The sequence below is a fragment of the Elephas maximus genome, chromosome 12, assembly GCF_024166365.1.
Source record: "Elephas maximus indicus isolate mEleMax1 chromosome 12, mEleMax1 primary haplotype, whole genome shotgun sequence".
NCBI classification, from domain to species: Eukaryota; Metazoa; Chordata; class Mammalia; order Proboscidea; family Elephantidae; genus Elephas; species Elephas maximus.
In genome coordinates this window covers 100,892,537-100,918,895 of record NC_064830.1, presented here as the reverse complement: position 1 = coordinate 100,918,895, position 26,359 = coordinate 100,892,537, and the positions used below count along the sequence as shown (strand labels likewise).

The 26,359-nt window shown below is 44.4% G+C and overlaps 1 protein-coding gene across 2 annotated transcripts; it reads left to right on the top strand.

The window, feature by feature from the left end:
* The first annotated feature begins 529 nt into the window (after positions 1-529).
* Positions 530-24,898, top strand: RAC1 (Rac family small GTPase 1). 2 transcript variants are annotated; one of them, XM_049904348.1, is made up of 7 exons: positions 530-801; positions 10,190-10,261; positions 13,405-13,522; positions 20,525-20,581; positions 21,910-21,972; positions 22,777-22,936; positions 23,257-24,898. In XM_049904348.1, the coding sequence occupies exons 1-7, from the start codon at positions 767-769 to the stop codon at positions 23,385-23,387; spliced, it is 636 nt and encodes a 211-aa protein (XP_049760305.1). In that variant the 5' UTR covers positions 530-766; the 3' UTR covers positions 23,388-24,898. The 2 variants fall into 2 exon arrangements, with proteins under 2 accessions (XP_049760305.1, XP_049760306.1); XM_049904349.1 differs by lacking the exon at positions 20,525-20,581 and having other exon boundaries at positions 541-801.
* Positions 24,899-26,359: the final 1,461 nt, after the last annotated feature.

Here is a 26,359-nt window from a genome sequence, read left to right as displayed (position 1 = left end):
CGGTGTATGTTTTGATATAGTTTTCGGTTCCGAATTTTCTAGAAAGACCTTAGGTGACTATCACAATAAAATGGATAATAAAAAGTGTGGGCTGGAATCAATACCCTTCAGATGACCTCGGACAGGAGCTGATCTGCGTAAGCGTGGCTCCTGGAACTCAGTGCATCTTTCAATGCCTAAATCCTGGGGGCTGTGCCGAGAAGAATCCCCCACTCCAAGGCCGGTCCCCGAGGCGCAGGGCGCCCCCACAACCTCGACCGGCCAGAGACAGGCTCGTGACCCCAAGATGGCAGCCCTCCCCGCAGCCGCCGCCGAGCGCTTCCGGGCGTTCCCGAGCGTCTCCGAAGCCAAGAGGAGCCCCGCCCGCCAAGCGGCCCTCTGAGGCTCGCCCTGCGGTCGCAGCCGAGCGCTTCCGAGAGCTTCCGGGCGTCTCCGAAGCCCAGAGGAGCCCCCCGGGAGCCGCGCGGGCGGGCCGGCGGGCGCTGCCCCGCCCCGGAGCCTGGGAGCGGCGGCGCCGGCGCGGGGGAGGGGAGGCCGGATGTGAGTGGAGCGGCCATTTCCTGTTTCTCTGCAGTTTTCCTCCAGCTTTGGGTGGTGGCTGCCGCTCGGCTCCGGCTCGCAGTCTGCTGAGCGCAAGGCGGCGTGGACAGCGGCCCCGGCACTTCGCGCCCCGCCGCCCGCAGCTGCGCGCCTGCCCGCCGCGCCCCGCGCCCGCCGCTTCTTGCTTCACCGCGCGGCCGCCGTCGCCTCCCCGCGAGCGGCCCAGATGCAGGCCATCAAGTGTGTGGTGGTGGGAGACGGGTGAGTGCGCGGGGCCGGGCAGGGCGGCCGCGGGCGGGGGTCGGGCCGCGGGCGGGGGGCGGCCCTGGCCGGGGAGGCCGGAGCCGCGGGCTCGCCTAGGGGCCGGGCCCGGCCTCCCCTCCCCGGGCCGGGCGGCGGCGGCGCGGACCCCCTCCCCTCTTCCCGGGACCGGGCTGCGCGGGCCTGGTTCCGCCTTTTTTTGTACGTGGAGGAGGGAATGAGCGCCGGCTGGAGGGAAAGTGAACTCCACCCTCCAGCTCCTGCCCTGCTCCCGGGCCCGCGGTGGGCGCCGGGGCCGGAGTCGCCGAATGCCCAACTCCCCTCCCAGCGCTGCTCCCCACGCTCCCCTTACTTGCCTGTCGGTTAGGTGGGATTTAGAGTCGCCTTTTAAAAAAAAGAAGGACCGTCGGCTTTTATAGGATCCTCTCGTGCCCCATGCACCCCATTGAGCGCTTTCGTGGGCAACAGTGGCCAAGTTAATAATGTTGGATGAATGTTTTCCTGGGCGGGGTTGGCGACCCCAAACTTCTTTGTGATGAGATATCTTCGACTTGCGCTTCGCCGGTTCTAGGGCTTTTAGATGATTATTTTTGCTATTTCTTAGAGAAACTTTTTAAATATATTTCATTTCATTTTGTTGTTGGGAATGTGCGCAGAGCATTCATCAATTCACCAATTTCTACACGTCCCATTCAGTGACATTGATTACATTCTTCGAGTTGTTCAACCATTCCCCCCTCTCCTTTTCTGAGTTGTTCCTCCCTCGTTACCATAAACTTACTGCCCCCTAAGTTTCCCATCTACTCTTTTTGTGCTGCTTTTGTCAATTTGCTCTCTGGGAGAAGCGTTTAAGATTTTAGCTGTGAAGAAAGGAGCTGGGTGTGATTAAGATTGTTCCCTTCGTTGAACATGATGTGGTCCCCCCACCAGAAAAAAAAAAAAAATTGGCCTTCGCTTAATGCGTTAGGTATGGGGTGTAGCAGAACAGGCTGCCAGAGCGGAGCTGCCCTGTGACTCAAGGCATTTCTTTTCATTACTGTCTGGGGGGGTTCCAGGCCCTAGAGGAAGACAAGACTTGTCTTATGCAGGTTTTTTTTCCTCCCATAGAAACAAGACTCTCAGTATAATCCGAGCGGTGTTGTGCGTCTCAGCCTCGCTCGTGTAGTTTGGTGTTAACAGGGAAGCTTGAAAACTCACTACCAGTTTCGTCACGTTCAGAACGCAACTGATACATTCTCAAGTGTGTAGAGTCGAAGGAGACGTTCTGGAGTCACTGATCTTTTAATTAGCGTGCTTCAAACTTGTCATCAGTACTGATTGTGCGTGTATGCCTCTAAGTGAATTTATTAATTCTAAGTTTGACATTTGAAATGATCTCTGTGACAATTGAGATGCAAGAACAATTAGACATTTGATTGACTTGTCGGACTTAGAGGTGAGAAGGGTGTTAATACTTGGTGGTTCTATACATATAACTGAAAATTGTTTCTCTCACTTAAGAATTTGTAAAAATTTTTTGTTTTTCTGTTTTTAAACCTTTTAAAAGCTTTAAGGCCCCTGCGTGGCGTAAACGGTTTGCACTCAGCTGCTAAGCTAAGGGTTGGCCAGTCAAACCCGCTCAGCAGTACCTCAGAAGAAAGGCCTGGCAATCTGCTTCTGTAAATATTTCAGCCAAGAAAACCCTATGACGCAGTTCTACTCTGTAACACATGGTGTCACCCTGAGTCGGAACTGACTCCACGGCAACGAGTTAGGTTTGCTTTCTGTCATTTGACTAAAACACGTTCAGTTAATTGGCTTAAGTGTGAGATCAATAGATTCAGTTAAATGAAGTTTTGATATTTGCATAATGAATTAATTAAACATGTCACTTTTTCTTAGGAACATTTTTAATTATCTGAATTTCCTTTAAAAGTTAGAAATGCTAAATCTATAATGCCTACGACAGCCAAACTCATTGCCACTGAGTCGATTGTTACTTATAGCGACCCTATAGGACAGAGTAGAACTGCCCCATATGGTTTCCAAGGAGCGGCTGGTGGATTCAAACTGCCAACCTTTTGGTTAGCAGCCATAGCAGTACCACAGCTCCCAATACTTTGAATATGAACTAATACATAGTATTTTTTTAAGTCAATGAATTGCTGATAATTCCATATTCAACCATAGGATGTAATATTCTTACCTTAAAATATCAGAAGGGAAACCATAAGTGCTAGCAGATATGTTTAGCTACTATTTGTATTGACTAGTTTATAGTCCAACAACTTATTGACTGCCTACCATGAGATCTGAATCCTCCCTTCAAATCCCTGCCCACCACTTATGGGGTAACCTTGAGCAGATCATTATCCCCCAAGAGAGGTGCCTCAAGGGGAAGTCTCGCGGATTAAACAAGATGCTGTATATTAAGTACCTCCCAGGTGCCTGGCCCCCGGGTGAGTGCTTAGTAGTGCCAGCTTCCATTATTCTTATTTTTGCTGCTTCTGTTACTGTGAGGCACAGCTAGGCTCCGTGAGGGAGTGCTAGGCATAAAACACAGTTCCTGACCTGAGTTTTCAATAAGCCTTCTAATGCTGTACTTGGTATTCTCGATGTTGTAGTCAAGAAGCAATATTAGGCTAAGGCTGAGCAACATTAGAAGTGAAATGTACCTTTACAAAAAACTGAAGCTGTATTACTTGAAATAAGGACTGGTAAGGAGCAAATGGAAACCCTGGTGGCGGTAGTAGTTAAGTGCTGTGGCTGCTAACCAAAAGGTCTGTCGTTTGAATCCGCCAGGCACTCTTTGGAAACTCAGTGGGGTGGTTCTACTCTGTCCTGTAGGGTTGCTATGAGTCGGAATCCACCCAATGGCAATGGGTATGGTTTTTTTTAAGTAGCAAATACAACATAGGGAAAATGTAGATGCATGGCTTTCCAGACCAAAAATACTTTTCAGCTTTTAATGGAATAAAATATATTCCTGATGATACAGATGGAATGTTCTTTTATTCAAAATTTGTTAAAGCTGTAAGTATGGATCTGAATTTTGTGGGGCTGAGAAGTCAGTGTTGTGGAATTTCAAGCAATTTGAGCGCAATTTAAGCAATAATGGAAAACTGATTGAAGCTTGCCTGTGTAAAAATACTTATTGTACATACAAAAAAAAAAAAAAAACCCAGTGCCGTCAAGTCGATTCTGACTCAAAGCGACCCTATAGGACAGAGTAGAACTGCCCCATAGAGTTTCCAAGGAGCGCCTGGTGGATTTGAACTGCCGACCCTTTGGTTAGCAGCCGTAGCACTTAACCACTACGCCACCAGGGTTTCCTAACCTACATACCAAAAAAAACCAACATAGATAACCTAAATATTACATATTACATATCTAAATATCAAATATTTAGACTATTTTAAAATATTCTTAAGAACTATAGTTAAAAGCTGTGTTATAACTATAAAATCAGTCATCATGTGTTCTAAATGGAATATTTCCCGTATAGTAGTCTGATGATATTTGGTATAAAATATGAGATGAAATTGGATACTTTTTTATTCTGTTAAAATAGTCCTTCCAGAACTCAGTACTTATTAGCTCCTTGTGGGGAACCTCTGCCCCTAGATTTTACCTGGGGAAGACAGCATCTCATATTCAAATAGATGTAAACAACCATTTTTAATTGGCTTTGTTTTGCATTTTGGCTTTGGTTGTATAGAAAGATGGGAGAGAATGAACTGAAGTCCTCCTTATTTTACTCATACAAAATGGTGTCTGCTTTGGGCCGGTAGTCTATTCAGCCCAGTGTCTAACATTGCTGTCCAGAAACTCAGTTGATCATGATAAAAGCTTCCCATGATGTCATCCTCACAGGAATGTATACCGGTTACTCTACTTCCATTGAGCAATCAGGGGTAGTGTGACCTGTGAATTTGTTTAAGCTGTTCATGAATGGTCTTTGTGTGTTTTCCTTTTGCGACGTGGGATTCAGTATTTATTCTTAACCTATCGCAAAGGTATTTGGATTCTCTACTGGTTTCCAAATTTAGGTTTAGTATTTGACTGTGGTCTAGTTTCGTAAAATTATACATCATTATTTATTTTTAAATTTCAAACGGGAAAGTTTGGGATTGGGTTAAGTGGGGGGGTATCAAAAATCCATTTTTGGAAACCCTAAGGTCAAGTTTTTATAATGCTCTATCTTTTACATTAGTCACCTAAACTCTTGGTACTTCCTGCTTTTTTACCTCTGCGTCATCAGGTAGCTCTATCTTATAATTGCTGTCTTCCTAGAAAGGAGATGTTTTTTCAGAGTCCTGCTTCCAAGGCAGTTACTACATGTCAACAGAGAGAATGTTTTTCCTCCAACATCCTACTAAGAAAATTCAAACATACAGAAAAATTTGAAAGAATTGTACAGTGAACACCCGTATGTTATTACCTATTTTCTGTAATCACCATTTTGCTCTATTTGCTTTATCACATACCTCCCCAATATCAGAAGGGATGTTTTAATAGAGGATTTGATTTCAAAGGAGATGGGGGTGGTGTGCAGTTAGGAATAAATTCTTATTTTTGAACTCTAGATCTTTGGCTGACTTAAATGCCTGCAACCCGAGGGTTAGACTTGATGGTTCTAGGAGGGTGGTCTAGAGTAAAGCCTGTTTCAGATTTGAAATCTGTTGTAGATAGTATCTTCAGCCTTGACTATTCTAGAAACTTTACACAGAATCTTATTTTTGGAAGCCTGTAGTGGTGATAATGGTTAGCTTTCTGTAAGTTGGTTGTGATGTCTCCTGATAGTAGCAGAACATCAGATTATCAGATTGGGTTTGGGGTTTTTGTAGTACTAAACTGCTCTGTTAGTTCATATATTTTCTGAACATATTATCTGCAGTTATGCATTTATTAATGGCCTACTGGTACAGAATCCCCACGCCCTTTTTCTCAGTGTAAATCAAGCACCTTCAGGGTCTTAAAGTTATTCAGCAAGTATAAGTATCTGTTTGGTCGTTAAAATTCACATTTCTACTGCAGATCTAGGTACTTCTAGAGAGCAGTTGTTGTTGTCCAGTCATTTCAGACTCATGGCAATGGCCATGCGTGCAGAGTAGAACTGCTTCATAAGATTTTCAAACGCCGACTTTTTGGAAGCAGTTTGCCAGGCCTGTCTTCCAAGGCACCTCTGGGTGAGTTCTGACTGACCTTTTGGCTAGTGATCGAGCATTTGCCGTTTGAGCCACCCAGGGACTCCTCTGGATAGCAGTACTGGCTCCATATTTTGCTTTATAGTTGTCTTTAGAGTCACCAAAAGGTCAGCAGTTTGAATCCACCAACAGCTCCTTGGAAGTCCTATGGGGGAGTTTTACTCTGCCCTGTAAAGTCGCTATGAGTTGGAATTTACTCCATGATAATGGGTTTTTTTGGGTTTAAGATCAGTTTATAAGGAGGACAAAAACAGAAAATTCCTGAATCTCCTCCCCGCCTTTTTTTTTTTTTTTTAATGTGAGGAAGTCGACACCGTTTCTAGATTTATTGGTCAGAGTACTGTTTAGTTTTGGCTTGTAGATTTCATGAAGTAACATCAGAATTTGTAAAGAAAAAAAAAGTTTAAAAAGTTTTTAAAGTTCTTCTTAATGGAAAAATGAAGACCAGAATAGGAGCTTAAGTTACTGTTTTGAATCTTGGTTATTTCTATGAGCTGGGGTAGGAGAAACATGCAAGTTTTTTGTGTTTTTTTTTTTTAAATGTAATGTCATGAGCTAGGGGCAAATCCAGTGTAGAGCCAAGTGAGCTTTCTTCTGATAGACTCATGTTTATTTTCTAGAGTTACAGCATCTTTCAGTGTTTCAGAGAAGTTGAACCAAGTGGCAAAATATATAAAATTTGAAATTCCAGAGCAGCTGTAACTTCCAAAAATTCTGGGCAGCATCAGTCAAAGCCGTGACGAAATACAGCTTCCATTCTTTACGGGAAGAAGGCTGTTACTTTGCCTAGTGCTGATGTTGACTTTGGCCCCTAGAGTTTATTGTGTAGTGTGTTTATTAAAAGGAGTGAGTAAATACACTAACGGGAGGTGAACAACCGTTTTCTCTTTTTTTGTTGTCCATTAAAAAAAAATACTTAATCAAAGGTAGAATGTACACTTATTTTAAAAAGTCAGAATTCTACAATTTAATCATTTTTTATGCACTAGAGATTTGTAGCAAATAAAGGACTGGGTGGGTAGGTGAGGGATAGCTGGATAGTACCTTCACTACAGGGCCGACGTCTGAAGGTGAGCCCAGTCATGCAGTCCTGATTTAGGTTTAGGGCTGTGGAGCCACAGCAGGGAGCGAAGTGAGCTTTAGGTGGATGGGCCCTGCCAATGCTCGCTGGCAGAAGGGTGAGGGCAGTGGTATGGTAGGGGAATGGGCTGGTTGGGCCAAGTTAGGGTACCACTACTGAATGCTTACTATCTGCTAGGCATCATGAAGTTGGAGACCCACCCAACAGGGAGCAGTAACAGCATTTTTACGCAGTGACATTTGTAGTTTTGAAAATGCTGCTGGTTGTGCCTAGCATGTTTCTTCTTATCCTGCCCCCACTTCTCATAAGCCTCAGCTGCATTGTGGCCTCCTCACCACCCCGGGACCAGGTCAGGTCCTTCTTCTGTACATTTCCAGTGCATCCTCAATAACACTTACCATGCTTGAAGTCCTGGTGGGAGAGTGGTCAAGAGCTACCCTGCTAACCAAAAGGTTGGAAGTTCAAATCCACCAGTCGCTCCGTGGAAACCCTGTGGGGCAGTTCCACTCTGTCCTGTGGGGTCGCTGTGAGTCAGAATCAACTCAACAGCAACGGGTTTTACCATGCTTATCATTTTTTACGTAATGACAGTATTCTTATTGTTTTTATTTAATAACCGAATAAACTCCATGTGGTTCTGTTCATTGCAGTATCTTTTTTTTTTTTAATTTTTGTGCTTTAAGTGAAAGTTTACAAATCAAGTCAGTCTCTCGTACAAGAATTTATCATTGTAATATCTTCAGCATCCAGTACACTTCTGGCATGAAACATGATTTGCTGGCATGAATTGCAATTGAATTAATGTCCCCAATAGTTCTGTGATGGAGCTGGCATAAGGGAGTTGAAACTTGCCAGTCAGTTACAGCCAGTAAGTGATAGAGTTGTCTGTGGGTCTCACATCCAGAGTTGTGACTCCAGAGCTTAGGTTTCTGCTCATAACAGGTTTATTTGACACTCTGAGCTTTTCAGAAAAAGTATGTCCAATGAGTCATTTCCGTGTAGAAAAGCTTTTAGGAGTTAGAAGTTACCTCCTAACTGATGATGTAATGTTTGACTCAGTGAGGTCTTTGGGTTGGACAGTTCCAGCTTTTTGTTAAGACTTAAACAATGTTAGGAGTGAAACAAGTCTTGGCAAGACTGGATGGGCCTGTAGTCTCTTGTTGAGAGGTTCTTGCTTTAAGCTAGGAGTGTGAGGGAAAATAGAAAAACACTTTCTTCGTGGTGAACATACTGATTTATAGTAATCGAGGTTGAATGACAAAATATTGTAAATCAGAGCTTCATCGTATCACCAGGACCTTAGTATGCCAACAGAGGATATCAGGGCCGTTTAAGGAGACCATCTGGCAGATCCTTAGGATGTCAGTGAATGAGGCGTTCAGACGCCCCTGTGGTGGCCATGAATGTTGTAAAAGTTGGAGACCTTTTCTTTGCTAATGGTGCAATGATCTTCATTTTTTTTTTTTTAATTAATTAGGTGAAGGTTTACAGAGCAAATTCCTTTCCCATTGAATAGTTTGTGCACAAATTGTTCCGTGACATAGATTGCCCTCCCCATAATGTGTCAGCACTCTCCCCGTTATCACCCTGAGTTCTGCATTTCCATTCGTCTGGGTTTCCTGCCCCTTCCTGCCTTCTCATCTGTGCTTTTGGGCATATGTTGTCCTTTTGGTCTCATGTAGATGATTGTTCTAAGGAGCACTTTCCTCACACTTGTTATTGTGACCTTAGTTTTAGCTGAAAAATTTGCGAGCAGCTTGGACCTGGCACCCACCCCTCTGAGTTCTGTCCGTTGGCATCATACTCCGTATCCATCACCAGCTATGCAGGCGGAGTGTCCATCTCTGGAGTGTGTCCACATGTTTCTCGTTTACTTTCTTCTCTGCAGCTTTTTGGGAAGTTTACTCCATTGTCCCTGAGCCACATATTGATATGTCTGCAATACACTGCGTTGCCAGGACTTGCCTGCACATTGTGCTATAGCCCTTGCTTTAAAAGCTGGTGGTGCCAATTCTCGTAAAAAGACCAGACTTAATGGTCTGACTGAGACTACAAGGACCCTGGTCGTCATGGCCCCCTGACCTTCTGTTAGCCCAGGACGGAAACCATTCCCAAAACCAGCTCTTCAGACAGGGATTGGACCGGACAATGGGATAGAAAAGGATGCTGGTGAAGAGTGGGCTTCTTGGATCAAGTAGATACTTGAGACTATGTTGGCATCTCTTGTCTGGAGGGGAGATGGGAGGGCAGAGGGGGTTAGAAGCTGGTGGAATGGACATGAAAAGAGAGAGTGGAGGGAAGGAGCGGGCTGTCTCATTAGGGGGAGAGCAATTAGTATATAGCAAGGTGTATATAAATTTTTATATGAGACTGATTTGATTTGTAAACTTTCACTTAAAGCACAATAAATATTTTAAAAAAAAAAAAAAGCTGGTGGTGCCCCGTGAGGATTGGGGGTGAGGGAGGGGCACACAAAAACAGGTGAATGAATGTGAGAACAATTAATATGTGTGGTGTATTGACTAAGCATGGCTTCTTAAGAGCGCACCATTACTGCCTGGCAGAGGGAAGGCTTTAGAAAGGTGGTGGGATTTTGAGCTGTACCACTTAAAGGTGGCAAAATAAGTTACTTATAAAAGTCACAAAGTATTACGTTGCAAGAGGAAGCTATGTTTGCATATTAGTGTTACTCACAAAATAATTTGAAGATAGAATTTAAGATTCTTGGATGAAAGACACTTATACGGATCTTTACAAAAAGACTTAAATTTTAAAGTATTTTCCCTCTTGAATAGGACCTTGTGCTTATTTAACAACTATTTCTTGACTGTCAGAGTTAATACTATGTACCTGGACAGAATGAAAAGGTTCCTGACTCTACCTTTCTGAGGAACTCTAGTTTGTTTACTTTATATTTCAGGATAAAACTGGGTGTGTATTGTTAAATAAAAGGTTATAGAAACTGATTGTTTTCTTTAATGCTAAGCACTTAGTGTGTATTAGTTGATTTTCTAAGCAATTATTTTAACAGAATAATGAAAGCTAGGGTTATATCATAATGGTAGAAGTTCAGTATTTATGTTGACGAAGCAACTTACACCTTTTCTCTCTCTCTCTTTAGAGCTGTAGGTAAAACTTGCCTGCTGATCAGTTACACAACCAATGCATTTCCTGGAGAATATATCCCCACTGTGTAAGTATCTTTGGTTAAATCGGGAGTTAACTTGGATTCCTTTGACCATTTGTTTTGCCATAAAGCCAACAGATCACATCAGTAGATATGATTACTTTTCCTCTCATTCACTGAAGTCTAATTAGAAAGTATTTTGCCCCCCCCCCCTTTTTTTAACTACTTAGACAATCTGGTATAAAGTTTCCTCATACTGATAGAACAAATGCAGCTTTCCTAATTGATTTTTAGTCACTGAGGGAACAAAAGAAGGTTTACAAATTAATTCTCAAGTATAGAGAGGAAAATACAAGCATTTGAGATCCGCTTGGGTCTCTGGGCTCTGTCCATGATGGAGCAGGGAATGACCGTGAAACATTCCTTTATGTTTTAATTGGCCTTTTCTGGCAAGGAATCATGTCAGTGTTGAGTTAAGGGGCTTTGGGATTGAAACCAGAGTGTGGGGGCCGGTGTGTGGGAGGACGAAATTGGCGATTGGCTTCTGAGTGGCTTATTCCCAATGGGCAGCACCATTGGGTGGAGATGACAAAGTGCTTTCTGATGCTGGGGTTACCAGGGAGCCCCGTGTAGCTAGGGCTGCTGATGCAGGCCCTGGTCCTTCTGCGTCCCCCTCCTGGTGGGGGCAGGATGCTGGTGGGAGGGAGCCCCTAAAGTCCCACCTGTGCACTGTCTCTCACACGCGTGCACGCACGCACACGCGCACACACACACACACACACACACTCTCTCTCTCTCAGATGTGCTCTCTGAAGTGTCATGCAGGTTTTTTTTGTTTCTTTGTTTTTTGATGTAAGTGGGATCATACCGTCCTGAATTTATTGTGGACGACTTCCTTGTCTGCAGATGTAGACAGAGCTCAGTCATAAACAGCTGTTAATGATTATGAAGTACTGTGGCTGACTTAACCACTGGTCATTTAGGTGGTTTCCTTTTTTTTTTTTTTTGTCTTTACAAACACTGCTGTGTTAAACAGCATTGCACACATTTGCCAGTATTCCTGTAGGATATGTTATTTGAAGTGGATTTGTGACAAATCAAAAGGGAATCTACGTTTTAAAGTTTGAAAGATTTTACCCAGTTGGTCTTCAAAAGGTTGTCACTATCACTGGTGGTGACTGAAACCAAAAGCCCAAACCTGTTGCCGTCGAGTCGATTCCGACTCATAGCAACCCTATCAGACAGAGTAGAACTGCCCCGTAGAGTTCCCAAGGAGCACCTGGTGGATTCAGCTGCCGACTTTTTGGTTAGCAGACATAGCCATTAACCACTACACCACCGTGGTTTCCAGCTGTGACTGAAGCTGCCCCTTTATACACACTGTGGTTAACCTGAGTAAAAAAAAATTATCTCATTACTGTCATTTGCATTTCTGATCATCAGTGAGGTCAGATCTTACTCAAAAGGTTTACTACCCATGTGTAGCCTTCTGTGACTTGCCCACAAAAAATCCTTTGCTTAGTTTTCCACTTTAAGTTTTTCCTGCTGGTGGAACTTTTTGTACATGAGAAATATCCATCCCCTCTGTCTCTCGCTTGTCTTTGAACTTTGTTATGGTGTCTCCTCCCATCTAGAAGTGACCATTTTTATGTACACATGCCACTTGTCCCCTTTCCTGCTCTTCGGTCTGAGTTTTTATGTCTTATTTAGGCAGGCAGTCCTTGAATGATGCAAAAATATTCTCTAGTATTTTTTTCTAGGCTTTTCATGGCTGAAGTTTTTTATATTTAATTCATTTAGAATTTGTTTTTGGTGTAGTATGAGGCAGGCAGATCCCTGGTAGCACAGTAGTTAAGTGCTCAGCCGCTAACCAGAAGATTGGGAGTTCCAACCCACCAGCCACCCTGTAGGAGAAAGACCTGGCAGTCTGCTCCCGTAAAGATTACAGCCTTGGAAACCCTGTGGGACCGTTCTACTCTGTCCTATACGGTCCTGAGGAGTCGGAATCGACTTGACAGCAGTGAATTAGTTTGATGAGCCAGGCATCCTTTTCCCAGATTGAAAACGATTGTCATGGTACCGGTTCTTGAATAATCCCTCTTTACTGAAGGAGGATTACCACATTCATCAGACCTTTCCTTTATGAAAGTTAATCTGGCCTTAAAACTGTATAGGCCACGTTGGAACCTTACTCCGACTTTGCTACTGTAGTGTAGTAAGATTCCTGAAGTTTTGGTCTGAAAGGTATATACAAAGAAGTTCTTGGGTTTTATTTTAAAGGCTGTTATGTTTTCTTCTCAGTTTGGCACTTGCTTGGTTTGAATTGCAGTGCCAGTTTTTTGTTCGGTTTTTAATGACCTGCTCTCTGGGACAGTTCAGCATACTTCGGCAGTGATTTTACAACATCAGTTTTATTTTTTCTCTCAGCCAATAGGCTTTTCTAGGCTGCCTCTTCTAATTTGTGTGTAGTAGCAACTCGAAGTTAACTGAAATACTTGTGTAATCTGGTACACTCACTTGACCGCTGTATGCAATAGCTTCTAAAATCAGGTTTGTGTCATGTTACAAGCACTCTGGTTACAGGCCCAGATGACCAAGACTTTACTAAGTACCAGCCTGTAAGCCCTGGTGGTGTAGTGGTTAAGAGCTCAGCTGCTAACCAGAAGGTCTGCAGTTCGAATCCACCAGGTACTCCTTGGAAACTCTATGGGGGCAATTCTTCTCTGTCTAATAGGGTCGCTATGGGTTGGAATCAACTTGACGGCAGTGGTTTTTTGTTTTGTTTTGTTTTGTTTGATGCTCAGGTAGGCATTCTGGAAACAGCAGAGGACAGCTACAGTACCATGCTTGTTGAAAATGAACAAAATATGTATGTGAAAACGTACAGTTGGGTCTTGAAAGAGGGACTAATTTTATACTTTGTTTCTTCCTGGAGGGAAAAGTCTTGAAGACTTTTTATTCCTGATGGTAATTTGCTTTCCTTAAATTCAGTAGCTTGTCCTTTGTTTCTCCCGCCTGCATTTGTTTCCCATACACTTCAGCCCCTGCTTCCTCACTTTGAAGGTCTACGGGTTATCCTCAGGCCTGCAGGGCATTTGCTGGCTGGCAGCCTCAGGCCCATCCAGCCTTCTCAGCACCCAGCTCCTCTCTCCCACCTCTGCCTTTGTGCTCCAGGGTTAAAGACGAATCGTTCTTGTTCCACCCCACAGCTTCGACAACTACTCTGCCAATGTTATGGTAGATGGAAAACCCGTGAATCTGGGCTTATGGGATACAGCTGGACAAGAAGATTATGACAGACTACGCCCCCTCTCCTATCCGCAAACAGTAAGGAGCGCAACTGGTTTTTACCGTGTCCTTTACGAGGCACAGTCGCTGAATGTTGAGTTGCATGCCACCTGTGGGTTTGCTCATCCGGCTGTCATTGGGTATATCAAGTAATCGCAAATCAAGTTAAATTAGTTAAGTTATAAATATTCCCCTGGATGCAAACTAGGTTGCTTTTTTTCGTTTTGCTTCTTTTGAGCATTACCAGTTACTGAACACAGGCACTGTGTATTTTACATACCTTCTTTCATTTAGTTTTAGGATAACCGTATGAAATAGGTACTGCTTTGTTTTGGTTGTTTGTTTGCCTTGTGACAGTTTTATACCACAGAATCAAATTACGAGGTTAAGATTAAGGGTTCTGAAGTCACCTTGGTAACTAATCCTATGGGTATTACACTGTTCTCTCTATAAAAAGACCTATAGGTGGTCCCCAACTTACGACATATTTGAGTTAAACAACAAACCACAGTTAGGACTGCCTTTTTTTGGTACATGATATCATTAGTAATGTGTACTACATACAACGTTAAAATATATCTCTAAGTTCATATGTAACCCCCAAAGACAAAGATTGGATTTGTAAAGATGTTAATAATAAAAGGCAATAATAATGAAAGCTTAAAGAGATACTCAACATGTGAAAACCCTTTTCCCACAGAGTTGGTGAAAGGGAACCCTGTCATAAGGAGGGGACTACCTGTAATTATCTTCTCTGGCTTCAGTGCCTAAATCTTTTCGGTGCAGATTGAGGTTTCAGTTTTGTTAAGATTAATTTCGCATCTACATCAGAAACCAAATGTATTTACCACAGCCAGTTAGAGCAGGAGCTGGTTAGAGTAGGCACTTGGAAGACAGTGGTCAGGGCTAGAAGCAGCCTTTCTTTAAAAGGGCGAGTGGTTTTTGTTTTATGTTCCATATTCTTCATTTAAAAAATGAAGTTCCATATTCTTCACTTAAAAAAATACATTTCAAAACAACTTTGGAGACAGATCAGTAACTAGTAGAAGCAAAACAAATATGCACGAGAGATAGTAGAGCAGATTCCTTGAGTTCATATCCCAGGTCTCCCACTTCCTAGCTGTGTGATATTTGGAGGTTTCTTCTTCACTAGTTTTTACCTATTTCGTTGTAGGATCAGATGAGTTAATGCCTGTAAAGCACACATCACAGGCCTGTAGTAGAAGCACTTTATTGACAGAGCCCTGAGCTACTGGTTTTTAGTTGATAGCCAGAACCCATTGCCATCAAGTCGATTCCAACTATGGCAGTCCTATGTGTCACCAGGTAGAACTGCCCCATAGGGCTTTCTTGGCTGTAATCGTAATGGAAGCCAATTGTCAGGGTCTCTTTTGCAGTATTGCTGTTGTTGTATGCCGTCGAGTTGATTCCGACTCATAGTGACCCTATAGGACAGAGTAGAACTGCCCCATAGGGTTTCCAAGGAGCGGTTGGTGGATTAGAACTGCCAACCTTTTGGTTAGCAGCCGTAGCTCTTAACCACTGTGCCACCAGGGCTCCGGCAGTACTGCTAGGTGGGTTCAAGCCACCAACCTTTAGGTTAGTAGTTGAGCGCAGACCCTTTGCATCATCTAGGGACCTAAGTTTCTAGCAGAATACACTAAAATCCTTCCCTCTGAGAATGGCACATTTAAGCTTTCTGAATTGCTTTCCCCGCCTCTTAATAAAGCTACCCAGTAACCATCTTACTTTGGCTATAAGGTGACTGTTATAAAGAATCCTGGGTAATTCCAGCCCTGGGGTCTACTCATTGAAGCTGCCGATTATGACAGTGACTCCTGCCCTTTCTGGAATTGCAAAAACTTGAGGATCTTTCTCTGCCCTTTCTTCTACTAAAAAAAAAAAAAAAAAAGAATTTGAAAATACGCCAGAATCCCACTCCCCCTGCTTGAGGAATCACAAACCAGAACCAGGCGTCAGGGCCCCCTGTGGCACGGGGTTTTGTAAAAAATTGATTCATATGAACCTCAAAGAATTTTATTTCAAGAACTAATAGGACATTTTTATGTGGCAGTTTCTTTTGAACCTTGCTTTAGCAGCAACGTTGGGCACTGAGGACTTCAGTAAGCCTTTAATACAGGCACAGTTGAGAAATATGCTTAGAGTTTTTTTTTAGTTCCTCATTCAAAAATTTATGTACAAATTGTTTTTGCAGCATTGGTTGCAGTCCGTGCAGTGTGTCAGCACTCTCCTCTCCCCTTTTCATTTACACTCAGGGTCCCCGTGTCCAGTTTTCTGTTGCTTCCTGCCTTCTCATCTTTGCTTTTGGGCAGGTGCTGCCCACTTGGTCTCATATACTTGATTGAACTTAAGAGGCATGTTCCTCACATGTGGTATTGTTTGTTTTATAGGCTTGTCTAATCTTTGGCTGAAAGTGAACTTGAGGAGTGGCTTCAGTTCTGAGTTAGCACCGTGTCTGGAGGCCATAGTCTTGGGGGTTCCTCCAGTGTCTGTCAGACCACTAAGTCTGGTCTTTTTTGTGAATTTGATCATATGTTCTATATTTTAATCCCGCTCTGTCCAGACCGTCTATTTGTGATCCCCGTCAGAGCTGTTGGTGGTGGTAGCCAGGCACCATCTAGCGCTTCTGGGCTTAGGCTGGTGGAGGCTGTGATTCAAGTGGTCCATTAGTCCTTTGGACGAATATTTTCCTTGTGTCTTTGATTTTCTTCCTTCTCTTTAGCTTCAGACAGGATGGGACCTTTAGATGTATCTTAGATGGTCGCTTGCAAGCTTTTAAGACCCCAGATGCTAGTCACCAAAGTGGGGTGTAGAACATTTTCTTTATGAATTAGGTTGTGCCATTTGAGCTAATTGTCCTTCAAGACCATGGTCCAGCCTCTAGCCCCAGTAACTCAGTCCCTCAAGGTGTTTGGATGTGTCTAGGAAGCTTCTATGACTTTGCCTTGGTCAGGTTGTGCTGACTTCCCCTATATTGTGTGTTGTCTTTCCCTTCACCAGAGGTAACACTTAAGAGATTTTTGAAGTTGTAATTGGGGTTCCAGGACCCCAGTTTAACAGCTGGACGGGCAATATTACCACTTTGTCTTCTGGTAGAATTTAGAGTAATTTGCAAATATGTCCAAGTTGAGCTTGCGAAGCTGAATCTAATCCACTGGATAGGTCTGAAAGGGCGTGGTGTCACTTCTGAGAAATGAGACTCGCCCTCCTGTGACTCAAGGGCCGCAGGGTGGGGTGTGGCCTTTTCTCTGAGGGAGTCGCTCACAGTCACAGGTGAGTTGGCAAGCTCCCACTCTGTGCTAAAGAACACATAGATAAGTAACACGTTTAGACTCCCCTCAGACTGAATGAAGCCGTCACGTTTAAGGCCTGAAATCAAAGTCCTTATGGGGTTAGGACATTGCATTTGTGTAACACCGCAGACTAGTTTCCTATAAAATCCTTGAAAAGCAGAAAGGGAGTAGGAAATGATCTTGTCATCAAGTAGCTCACAAAAGGGTAAGTCGATGGCTGTGTAATATGTCACATACCTGCGTAGAGGTGTGAGTAGGGTACTTAAGGAGCAAAGAGGGGAAAACACTAGCTAGCAAAGACATGTCTGTGTGGACACTTGGAGATGACATCTAAGGAGCAGGAACCCTGAATGCTGAATTCCTGGTGCCTGAAAGATCTTGTTCCTTTGGTAGTCGTGGCTGGCACCTTCATCTTTTGTTGGCAAAGAGAAAAGTGCTAAGCTTCATGTTAAATGGAACACGATCTCGGATTGTCGGCTGTGTTGTGTGGTCTGCAGGCTTATCTGTGTGGCTCAGACATGACCCACACCGGAAAGACCAATTAGAAGGCGTCTTATCTAAGGCATTCTAAAAAAGAGACCTTCCGTTTTCTGTGGTTATTTAACATAGGCGTCCTTCTCAGTTGGGTAGTTCCGGGGAGCTCAGTCATTAGCTTTTGTTTAGCTCTCTGTGCGGTGGTGAGCAGGTCCTCGTCATTACCAGGGTAAATTTCCTTTCAGGTTTTTGGTTTTCCAAATTAAATGCAAGACTTCTACCGCTTAATAAGTTATTTTTATTTTCTAAATAAATAAATAAATAAAATTTTTTGTTCCGTGAACGAAATAAGTCCATTGCAAAAAGACAAATACTATATGATCTAACTTATACGAAATAAGCAAATATAGAGAAACCAGATGATCAGTGGTTCCCAGGCGTGGGAGGGAGGGAATAAGGGAGTGTTCTTGTCTGGGGGACATTGACCTTACGTAATTATGTAAATGGTGTTGGAATGTTTTGGAAAAGGACAGTGGTAATGGTGGCAGGACATGAGAAATGTAATCGGTGTCATTGAATTGTAAATGAGGAAGTTGTGCCGGTGAATGTTTTGGTGTATTTTCACCACAATAAAAATGTTTCATAAGTTCTACAGACTCGTCTTGACTTTGCATGCTCAGCAGCAAGGTGTGACCAATGTAATGCTCATGTCCAGCATCCTGTACCATGTCAGGTGCCCTGTGTCTGCCTCCTTGTACCAGGATTTAGTGGTGTGGGTGGGAGCAGAGTGACCTGCCGGAGTCACACAGGTTTGTTCTCTATGTGTCTGAGAGACCCACGCTGCCCAGCCCATTCACTCGATCCTGGGCCTCTGCCTTGGGGAGCTGAGGGGTGGGATTGGGCTTGTGTTGGGTAATTTAGGAGAGGGTTCAGGGTAGCAGGGGTTTGCTCTGGATTGGGTTCTGTCAGAAAGCAAGGGCGATTCTGTGATCGGGCACCTTCAAAAACCATCGGGATGTGGGGGAGTGAAGCAAGGCTAATTAATTAAGGCTGTGACGGGTGAAGGGGGAGCCGTCACCCACTCTCCCAGTGGGGAAAGGGATGTTGGGTGTGTTTGTAGTTTGCACAGGGACCTTGCACTTGTCTATACTTAGCCAAGATTATGCAGTGGTCTTTTATTTATTCATTGGGTTTTGGTCTCATTTCATCATGGTGACAGAGTGTCCTGGTCTGATGTCGGAGTTCTGGGAGACTGTTCTATTGAAAAGGAACATGCTGAGGCCTGGCTGTCAGGGGCTGTGTTCCCCTTTTTCCTAAGATTGTTCTAGCAGCTCCACATTGACGACATGTGTGCCGCTTTGGGGACGCTTTTATTTCTGCCTTTCCTCCGCGTGTTTATATACTCTGGTCCTTTCCCCTGTGCATAGTATACCTATGGAAAAAAAAACCCAAGCCTGAAAGTAAAAACCAGGTGGAAAGCATTTGGAAAAGAATAAAGTGAAAGAAAGAAGTGATGCTGTTTTAGAGTAGGGTGAGTTCAGCCATCCACACGTCTGCCCGGTCTCCTTGCATTTGAGTGAAGCTATGGACCAGTGAAGGTAGAGAAGGCAGCAGGAAAAACGGCTGCTCTGACTATAGCTTGAGCAGTGAGGAATAACTGTCTGTGGGGTGGAAGTCACAGGGAAATTAAAGACCTGACTGCATTCATAGTAGGCACAATTGGAGTCCGCTGTAGTCCCTGAAGGTCTAAGGGAAGTAGCGTACAAGTCCAGAGGACAGATGAGACAGCTTGGGCAGAAAAGGGGCTCTAACGCACAGGTGATCCTGCAAGGAAGAGAAGCAAGTGTCCCTCAGGAGCCGCACAGGTGGTGCTTTTGAGAGCTCTGAACTGTCAAGGACCCAGTCCAGGTGAACAGCCCAAGCACCATGTGGGGTGGCAGGAAGGCACAGGGGCAGAACCAATCAGTGCTAGAAAACACACCCCAGAAGCGCTAGAAATGTCTCCTGAATGCTATATTTAGGCTGGGGAAAGAAGGAGTGAAGAAGGAACAGGCCCCCACTTGGGACAGATGGTGTGACGCTGGCATGTGATGGGTGAGGAACGGCTCCTGCTGTGCCTGTTTCTTCTGTCAGAAATGGTGCTCTTAAAAGCAGAAAAGGTAGAGCCAAGGAGGAGCTTTGAAGCGGTGTTTCTGTGCCTGGTCCCAGGTGGGGCGCAGGCAGGTTGCTAATCCAGGGGCCGTTTACACAATACAGATCGGGCATCATTCCAGGTCCTCGGGAGGACAGATCTTCAAAAATCCTCTGTAGATTCAACCCAAAAAGCTATGGAAACCTCCTGTCACGTGAATTGGAAATCGCGGAAGCTTGAGTAGGTGAAGCGCAGATAATTCTCTTGTCTTTTTCTTGAAAGAATTCCAGGGTTCTATATTGTCTCACAGGGAATGGCTGAAGAGCAAATCTTTGCTTTGATTAGAACAAAGGAATGGACTGAAAGCGCTGTGATGAGCTGCAAGTGCTGTCAGCTCCATCACTTGGAGCTGAGGGCAGCCTCCTCCAAAGCTGTCAAGGGTCCCACGATCACAGGGCTTGGTGGCAGTATCCCTGTCATGTCAGTAGTGCAGGCCCATTAGATTCACGCCCTTCCAGAACTCGGTGGAGGAGAGGAACACAGTCTCTGCAGGGGATACTCCTGGTGCTCAGAGACTCTGAGCTCTAAGCTCTCAAACCTGGAGGCGTCCTGAGATCTTCCTCCGGCTGGGCATGGTTTATAGACAGGACGTCCCTGTGTGCTGTGGCTTCCACTGTGCTTGTGGAAGAGCTTTGAAAGGCACGACTGTCCCTGTGGATGCCAGGAACAGTGTGTGAGCATGCATGGTGTCTGGGGCTGGCATACTGCCTCAACAGTTCTTGACTGTGCACAAGCTGTGGGCTTTGCGGGCACGTTCTGACTTCTGGGTGGAAAGGAGCATTCCTCATGTGCTGCCACAGGTAGTTGTGGCGCCTTGGTCTCATCCCCATGGTTTGCTGGATCTCTCTCTCCCCACCCTCGTTAACTGCACAGGGACACCCACTGTGGCCAGGTCTGATGGAGGGTTCGGTGGCATTTGGCTGCCTAGATGTCTTAGATCGTTGTCTGCCTTTAGAGCCCTTGGGAAGGTTGACAAAATTCTGATGAAGACTAACAGGTTATATGTATTGTTCTTCTCTTTAGTTCCTACTAAACTCAAACAAAGTTCTCATGCATTACTAGGTTGGAGACACGTATGGTAAGGATAGCGCCACCAGGGGCAAAGACAAGCCGATTGCCGTATGTAAAACCTTCCATGGACCTCAGTTTCCAGCTTTATCTGTTCTCTCATCTCACTTAGTTTTCCTAGGACATCTTACTGCGCCTCAGTTCCTTCCTTGAGTGCCTTACATCTAACTCCCTCAAGGTTGGGGCCGTGCTTGGTGAGATACGCTTCTGTTAGAGCGTGCCTATTTACCTGCCAGTTTGAATGAACGCCCTTAGTCAACTGCATCTTCCCTCTTCCCAAGTCAAGGGGGGACTTCTCCTAAGAAGACCCCTCACCTGGCCCCAGGGGACACTGGTGCCGGCGCAGGGTTAACCTCTCTGCTCAGGGTCTCCTCTACTGCCGCGGTGTCTGGGTGTGGTGACATGGGCCTGTCGGGGGCATGGCTGTGCCGGGCTGGTGAGCTAACCCAACCGTGCTTGGAAATGGTTTGCAATCAACTCCGATGCCAGGACGCACTGGTGATTCTTGGCCAAGCTTGTGCATGCGCCAGCATTTACAAATGTCCTTTATAAAAAGCCACTGTGTGGGTTTCTCTTTCCCCTTCAGGTGCCATATCTCAGTTGGATAATTTAAAGTGCTAGCCTGAGAATTGTGTGCATTTCACAAAGAAACATAGTTGCCCTTTTCCAGAAAAATGTCTTATAAACCTAGCATTTTAGAAACTCTCAGGCATTGTTTAATACAGGTAGATATTTAAATTTGACTTCCTACACGATAGAGAATGGGAGGAAACCCCTAAGTATTGTACAGCTAGCCAGAGCACCTCTCCAGGTACCTCTGCTGCACCTGCCCTTCCAGCCCAGGGGTGGCTGTAAACCAGGGAGATGGCTCCGCTAGCAAGGATTTGAGCCCCCACTCAGTGGCAGGACTGTGATGAACCGCTCCCAAAGAAGCGGTGTCACTGGAGCACAATGACAATTCTGAAAAGTGCAAATGGAGCGTCATCAGAAGGATACCATTTGTTGTTGGTGTCTTTCCACTGGACTCTGCTTTTGAGAAACAGAGAGCAGTCTTACTGGTATGTTAGAGGAGGACCTTCTCAGTAGATCTGCCCCTGTTGGTAGCAGAGAATTAGGTTTCCAGTTGAGGGTGGGATCCCCATGGTTGTTAAGCTGAAGCGAAGAGGCCCCCCGGGGGTTGCCAAGTCACTAGGTGCTCCTTGTGCTGGTTCTGCTTTGGGAGCCGTGGACAGGCCGGAAGGGCACGTGCAGGGACCGAGCTGTAGACTTGGCAGCCGCCGGCCTGAGGCCCGCACCCGACTCTGCCTGACAACATTCAGAAAGCACGCGTGCTCTGCACCTTCGGTTCCTGTCTAAGCTTCCCCGTTTCCTTTTCATAGGATGTGTTCTTAATTTGCTTTTCCCTGGTGAGTCCTGCATCATTTGAAAACGTCCGTGCAAAGGTAAGTGGGGATTTATTTTTTTAATATATTTTTACATCATGTCACTCTTGGGAAGAAACATTAAAATGCCTTTTACTGCTAGGAGTTGTCAGTTATTTAAATTTGTTTTTGTAATTGTAGTATTTAGGCAGCTAATCCATTTTGTGAGTAGGTTGCCTAAGATTCCAGGGTAGGGCAGTCAGGGTTCTGGTTGGGAAGGTTGTGTGCTCCATGTTGTTAAAATAATGACATACTTTGAAGTTAGTCTAAGAAAAAATAATGACCATTACTTTCTAGTCCTGCATCTTTTGCAAACTTCTTAGGGAAAATTAAGAGTGAGAGCTGCCCTTCGCTTCTAGTGATGAGGGAACTTTTCAGTCGGGGATCCGGGTAGCCCATGTTTTCTCAGCCCTGACTACATGATGAGTTTTCTGAGGAGACCTTAAGAACTTGACTCATTTTACCAAAAACTAAGTGATTTCCTTTTGGGGCACCTCCCTCCCTCCCTTCCTTTTCTTTCTTACCTCTCCACCCTTCTTCCTTCCTTCCCTCCCTCCCTCCCTTCCCTGACAAGCAGAGCCTGTTCGTAGGGTCATTAACCTTGTAACCAGACACTCACGGGTATTCCTTGTGGTTCTGTAAGGTGTGACTGGATGTTAGCGAGGCTGAGGAGCAGAACGTGTTTCCTGCTTGGAGGTGCCCTTGAGAAGGCAGTGATGGGTGGAGATAGTCACACCGTGTGGCACCTGGTGGCTTTAATGTAGAGATAGGTGAAGGGAGTTTTTAAAGGAGATGGAAATGACCTTGGTTCCTTTCTCCCTCTAGTGGTATCCTGAGGTGCGACACCATTGTCCCAACACTCCCATCATCCTCGTGGGAACTAAACTTGATCTGAGGGATGATAAAGACACGATTGAGAAGCTGAAAGAGAAGAAGCTGACTCCCATCACCTACCCCCAGGGCTTAGCAATGGCTAAGGAGATTGGTATGAAACTCCCTTTTCTGTTTCCCTGTCTGCTTTGCAGCTGTGATTTTAGTGGCGGACACGGGTTCTGTCTGGGAAGATAAAGCGTGTGTGTTCCTCCTACTCGGGGTTGGGCTGACTTTTGGGGAACCAGCTAAGCCAGGACCTTACAGGGTCTGGGTGGTAACATTTGGAAGGTGAAGGCAGGGTCTGAAGTTGGCTCTGCCATGCTGTGCGGCGGGCAGAGGTGCCAGACCCAGGGGAGCAGCCTCTTGGCCTTATTCTGATAAGAGTCATCTGAGTGTGAACCCCCGGGCTGTAATGGCCGTGTTTCCCGGCAGGTGCTGTAAAATACCTGGAGTGCTCAGCGCTCACGCAGCGAGGCCTCAAGACAGTGTTTGATGAAGCCATCAGAGCCGTCCTCTGCCCACCCCCTGTCAAGAAGAGGAAGAGAAAATGCCTGCTGTTGTAAATGCCAGAGCCCCCCATCCTTGCCCCGCCCCCTGACCCTTTGTATGCTTTGCTCAAAAACAGTGGAGCCTTCGCACTCAATGCCAAGTTTTTGTTACAGATTAGTTTTTCCATAAAACCATTTTGAACCAATCAGTAATTTCAAGGTTTTGTTGAAAGCATAAGAGTTTGAACTTTCACATTCTATTAAAATTTAGCCCTAAAACGACAAGCCTTATTAAAGCCTTATTTTTCAAAAGCCCCTATTTTGCTCAGATTAAGAGTTGCCAAAACACCCTCTGAATTAAGTTGCATTGTTGTGCTACAAACACTAAGCACTAAACTGTTTGAAAGACCTTTGTCTTTAAAGACTGTAGCTTCTGATGTCAGTAAATGCAGCCACTTTCTGACTGGTTTTCAGACATGTTGAAGCGGTTACAGCCTCCTTAGTGAACTGTTGCCATTTAACGCATTCAGTAATTTATCAGCCCACGTTCACAACGTAACCTTGTACTGTATGTTGTAATGGAATGAGTCTAACAGCTCAACCTTTTGGATCAATCTTTTTGATTTTGTAGTGAAATTTTTTAAACTATTAGTTTGTTAGCTTTTGCTGAGATTTTGAACAGAGATCTTGTCCACGTGTTTCCTCTGATGAAGTATTCTGCTGGGGTGGAGTGTGGGGGACACTTGATGTGATCAAAGGATGAAGACAGTATTTTGACAAAATATGAAGTGGCGATTGATTTACACTACATTGTACATGGAATCATGAAACTGAATAAAAGCGTCACGGGTAAAATCTTGTAAAGGTTAATTTCTGTCCAATACAGTAGATGATACAGAAAGGTCGGTAGTATCAGTGAGTGTTTTCTTCGGCTTTTCCTTTCTCCTGCGCCTGCCATCCCTCACACTTGGGCATTTAATTCACCTTTGGTCATTCCCACAGATGCTAACTTAATAAGTGCTTTCCTTCTAGAATCTCTTCTCAATGAGCAATACGTCTCCTGTATGATAAAACTTTTCTGATAATGAATTAGAATTTGGTTTTCTGTAGACGAGGTCAGTGCATTCCATTTTCACGTTACTTTATTCAACGCTAATAAGTGCTTTCCTTTTTAGTTTCCTAGTGACTAGGTATAGAGATCCTGTGTTGCCGCTTTACAGTTTTTAAAATATTTTAGCTATCCTTAAACTATGAACCTTCTTAACATCACTGTCTTGCCAGATTGCCAACACTGTAACTTGACTAATACTGACCCTCCGCCTTACCTCACCTACATGGACACACTTCCTGTTGTTGCTTTTCCTAAAATGGTTTCTTGGGGTCTGTGAGGTTCTGTAAACTCAGTGCTAACGATGTTCTGTACACCTTACACACTGGCAAGAATACCATGTTGGACCTTTGAACCACTAGAACAAAATTTTTTAAATTGACAGTTGCAGAATTGTGGAGTGTTTTTACATTGATCTTTTGCTAATGCAATTAGCACTATGTTTTGCATGTATGACTTAATAAATCCTTGAATCATATGAATGGTAATACTTGAATTTTTTTGCGGGGGGGGGAGCTTGCAGAGGGTATGCCTCTTTTTTTGTTTAAACAATGTTTTATTTTAGGTGAAAGTTTACACAGCAAACTAGACTCCCCTTTTAACAGTTTTTACACAAGTTGTTCTGTGAGACTGGTTACAGTTTTTACAGTGTGTCAGCGTTTTCATTATTTCCATTGTCATTTCACTGATCTAGCTTACCTTCCCTTCTCATCTTTGCTTTTGGTTAACTGTTGACTGTTTGGTTTCATATAATTGTTGAAGGGAGCACACTGCTCACGGGTGATAGTTTATTTTATAAGCCAATCTATCATTGGGCTGAAAGGTCCCCTGCAGAAATAGCTTCAATTCCAAGATCAAAGGTTATCTTACGCTGATAGTCTTGGGGGTTCCTCTAGTCTCTTAGCAGTCCAGTAGGTTTGGCCTTTTTTGGGAATCTGGATTTTGTTTTACATTTTTCTCCCATTCTATCTGGGACCATCTATTGTGTCGCTGGTCAGAATGGTCGGTAGTGATAGCTGGGCACCATCTAGTTCTGGTCTCAGGTTAGAAGAGGCTGTGTTTCATGTGGGCTGTTACTCCCATAGGCTAGTTTCTTCTTAAGTCTTTGTTTTCCTTCATTCTCATTTGCTCCATATAAGTGAAGACCAATAGTTGTATCTTAGATGGCTGCTTGCAAGCTTTTAAGACCCCAGATGCTACTCACCAAACTAGGATGTAAAGCATTATCCTTGTGAGTGAACTGTGTTATTATGTCAGATGATTTAAGCTGTCCCTTGAGACTGTGATCCCAAGTCTTTGAACCCAGTAAACCAGTCCTGCAAGTTGTTTGGCTATGTCTAAGAAGCTTCTCTGACTGTGCCCCATGTGGTTTTTTATATATGTGGATTTATAGGCAGCACACACAAATGTGTATATACATACGCCTACAGATAGACCTATACATGCACGTGCACTTACGCTTTCTATACATATATGTGCACCCACATCCACATAACCACACACACTTTTGGTTGTCTTTACTGTTGCAATATTGTGTATGTTAGTAGCATCTACTGAAATTGTTCCTTTTTCTCATGTACTTCTTAAGTGTTTTTGTTTACTTTGGTCAGGTTGTGCTGACTTCATCCTTGCCGTTCCCATCACCAAAAGTAACAAGTGCCTGCTATCTAGAAAGTGAACTCCCATCCCTGGTAACCATCAAAGGATTTTGCTTTCTGTGTGTATATTCTTTTATAATAGTGGAACCATACAATATTTGTCCTTTTGTGATTGACTTATTTCACTAAGCATAAATGTCCTCCAGGAGACCCTGGTGGCATAGTGGTGAAGAGTTTGGCTGCTACATAAACCAGAGACTACATCAGCCTGAGATCAGAAGAACTAGATGGTGCCCAGCTACAACCGCTGACTGCCCTGACAAGGAACACAACAGAGAACC

Coding starts and splice junctions, on each gene's coding strand:
- RAC1 (XM_049904348.1), top strand. CDS start 767: ATGCAGGCCATCAAGTGTGTGGTGGTGGGAGACGG. Junction 13,523..20,524: donor CCCTCTCCTATCCGCAAACA/GTAAGGAGCGCA, acceptor ATGCATTACTAG/GTTGGAGACACGTATGGTAA. Junction 21,973..22,776: donor TTGAAAACGTCCGTGCAAAG/GTAAGTGGGGAT, acceptor TTCTCCCTCTAG/TGGTATCCTGAGGTGCGACA.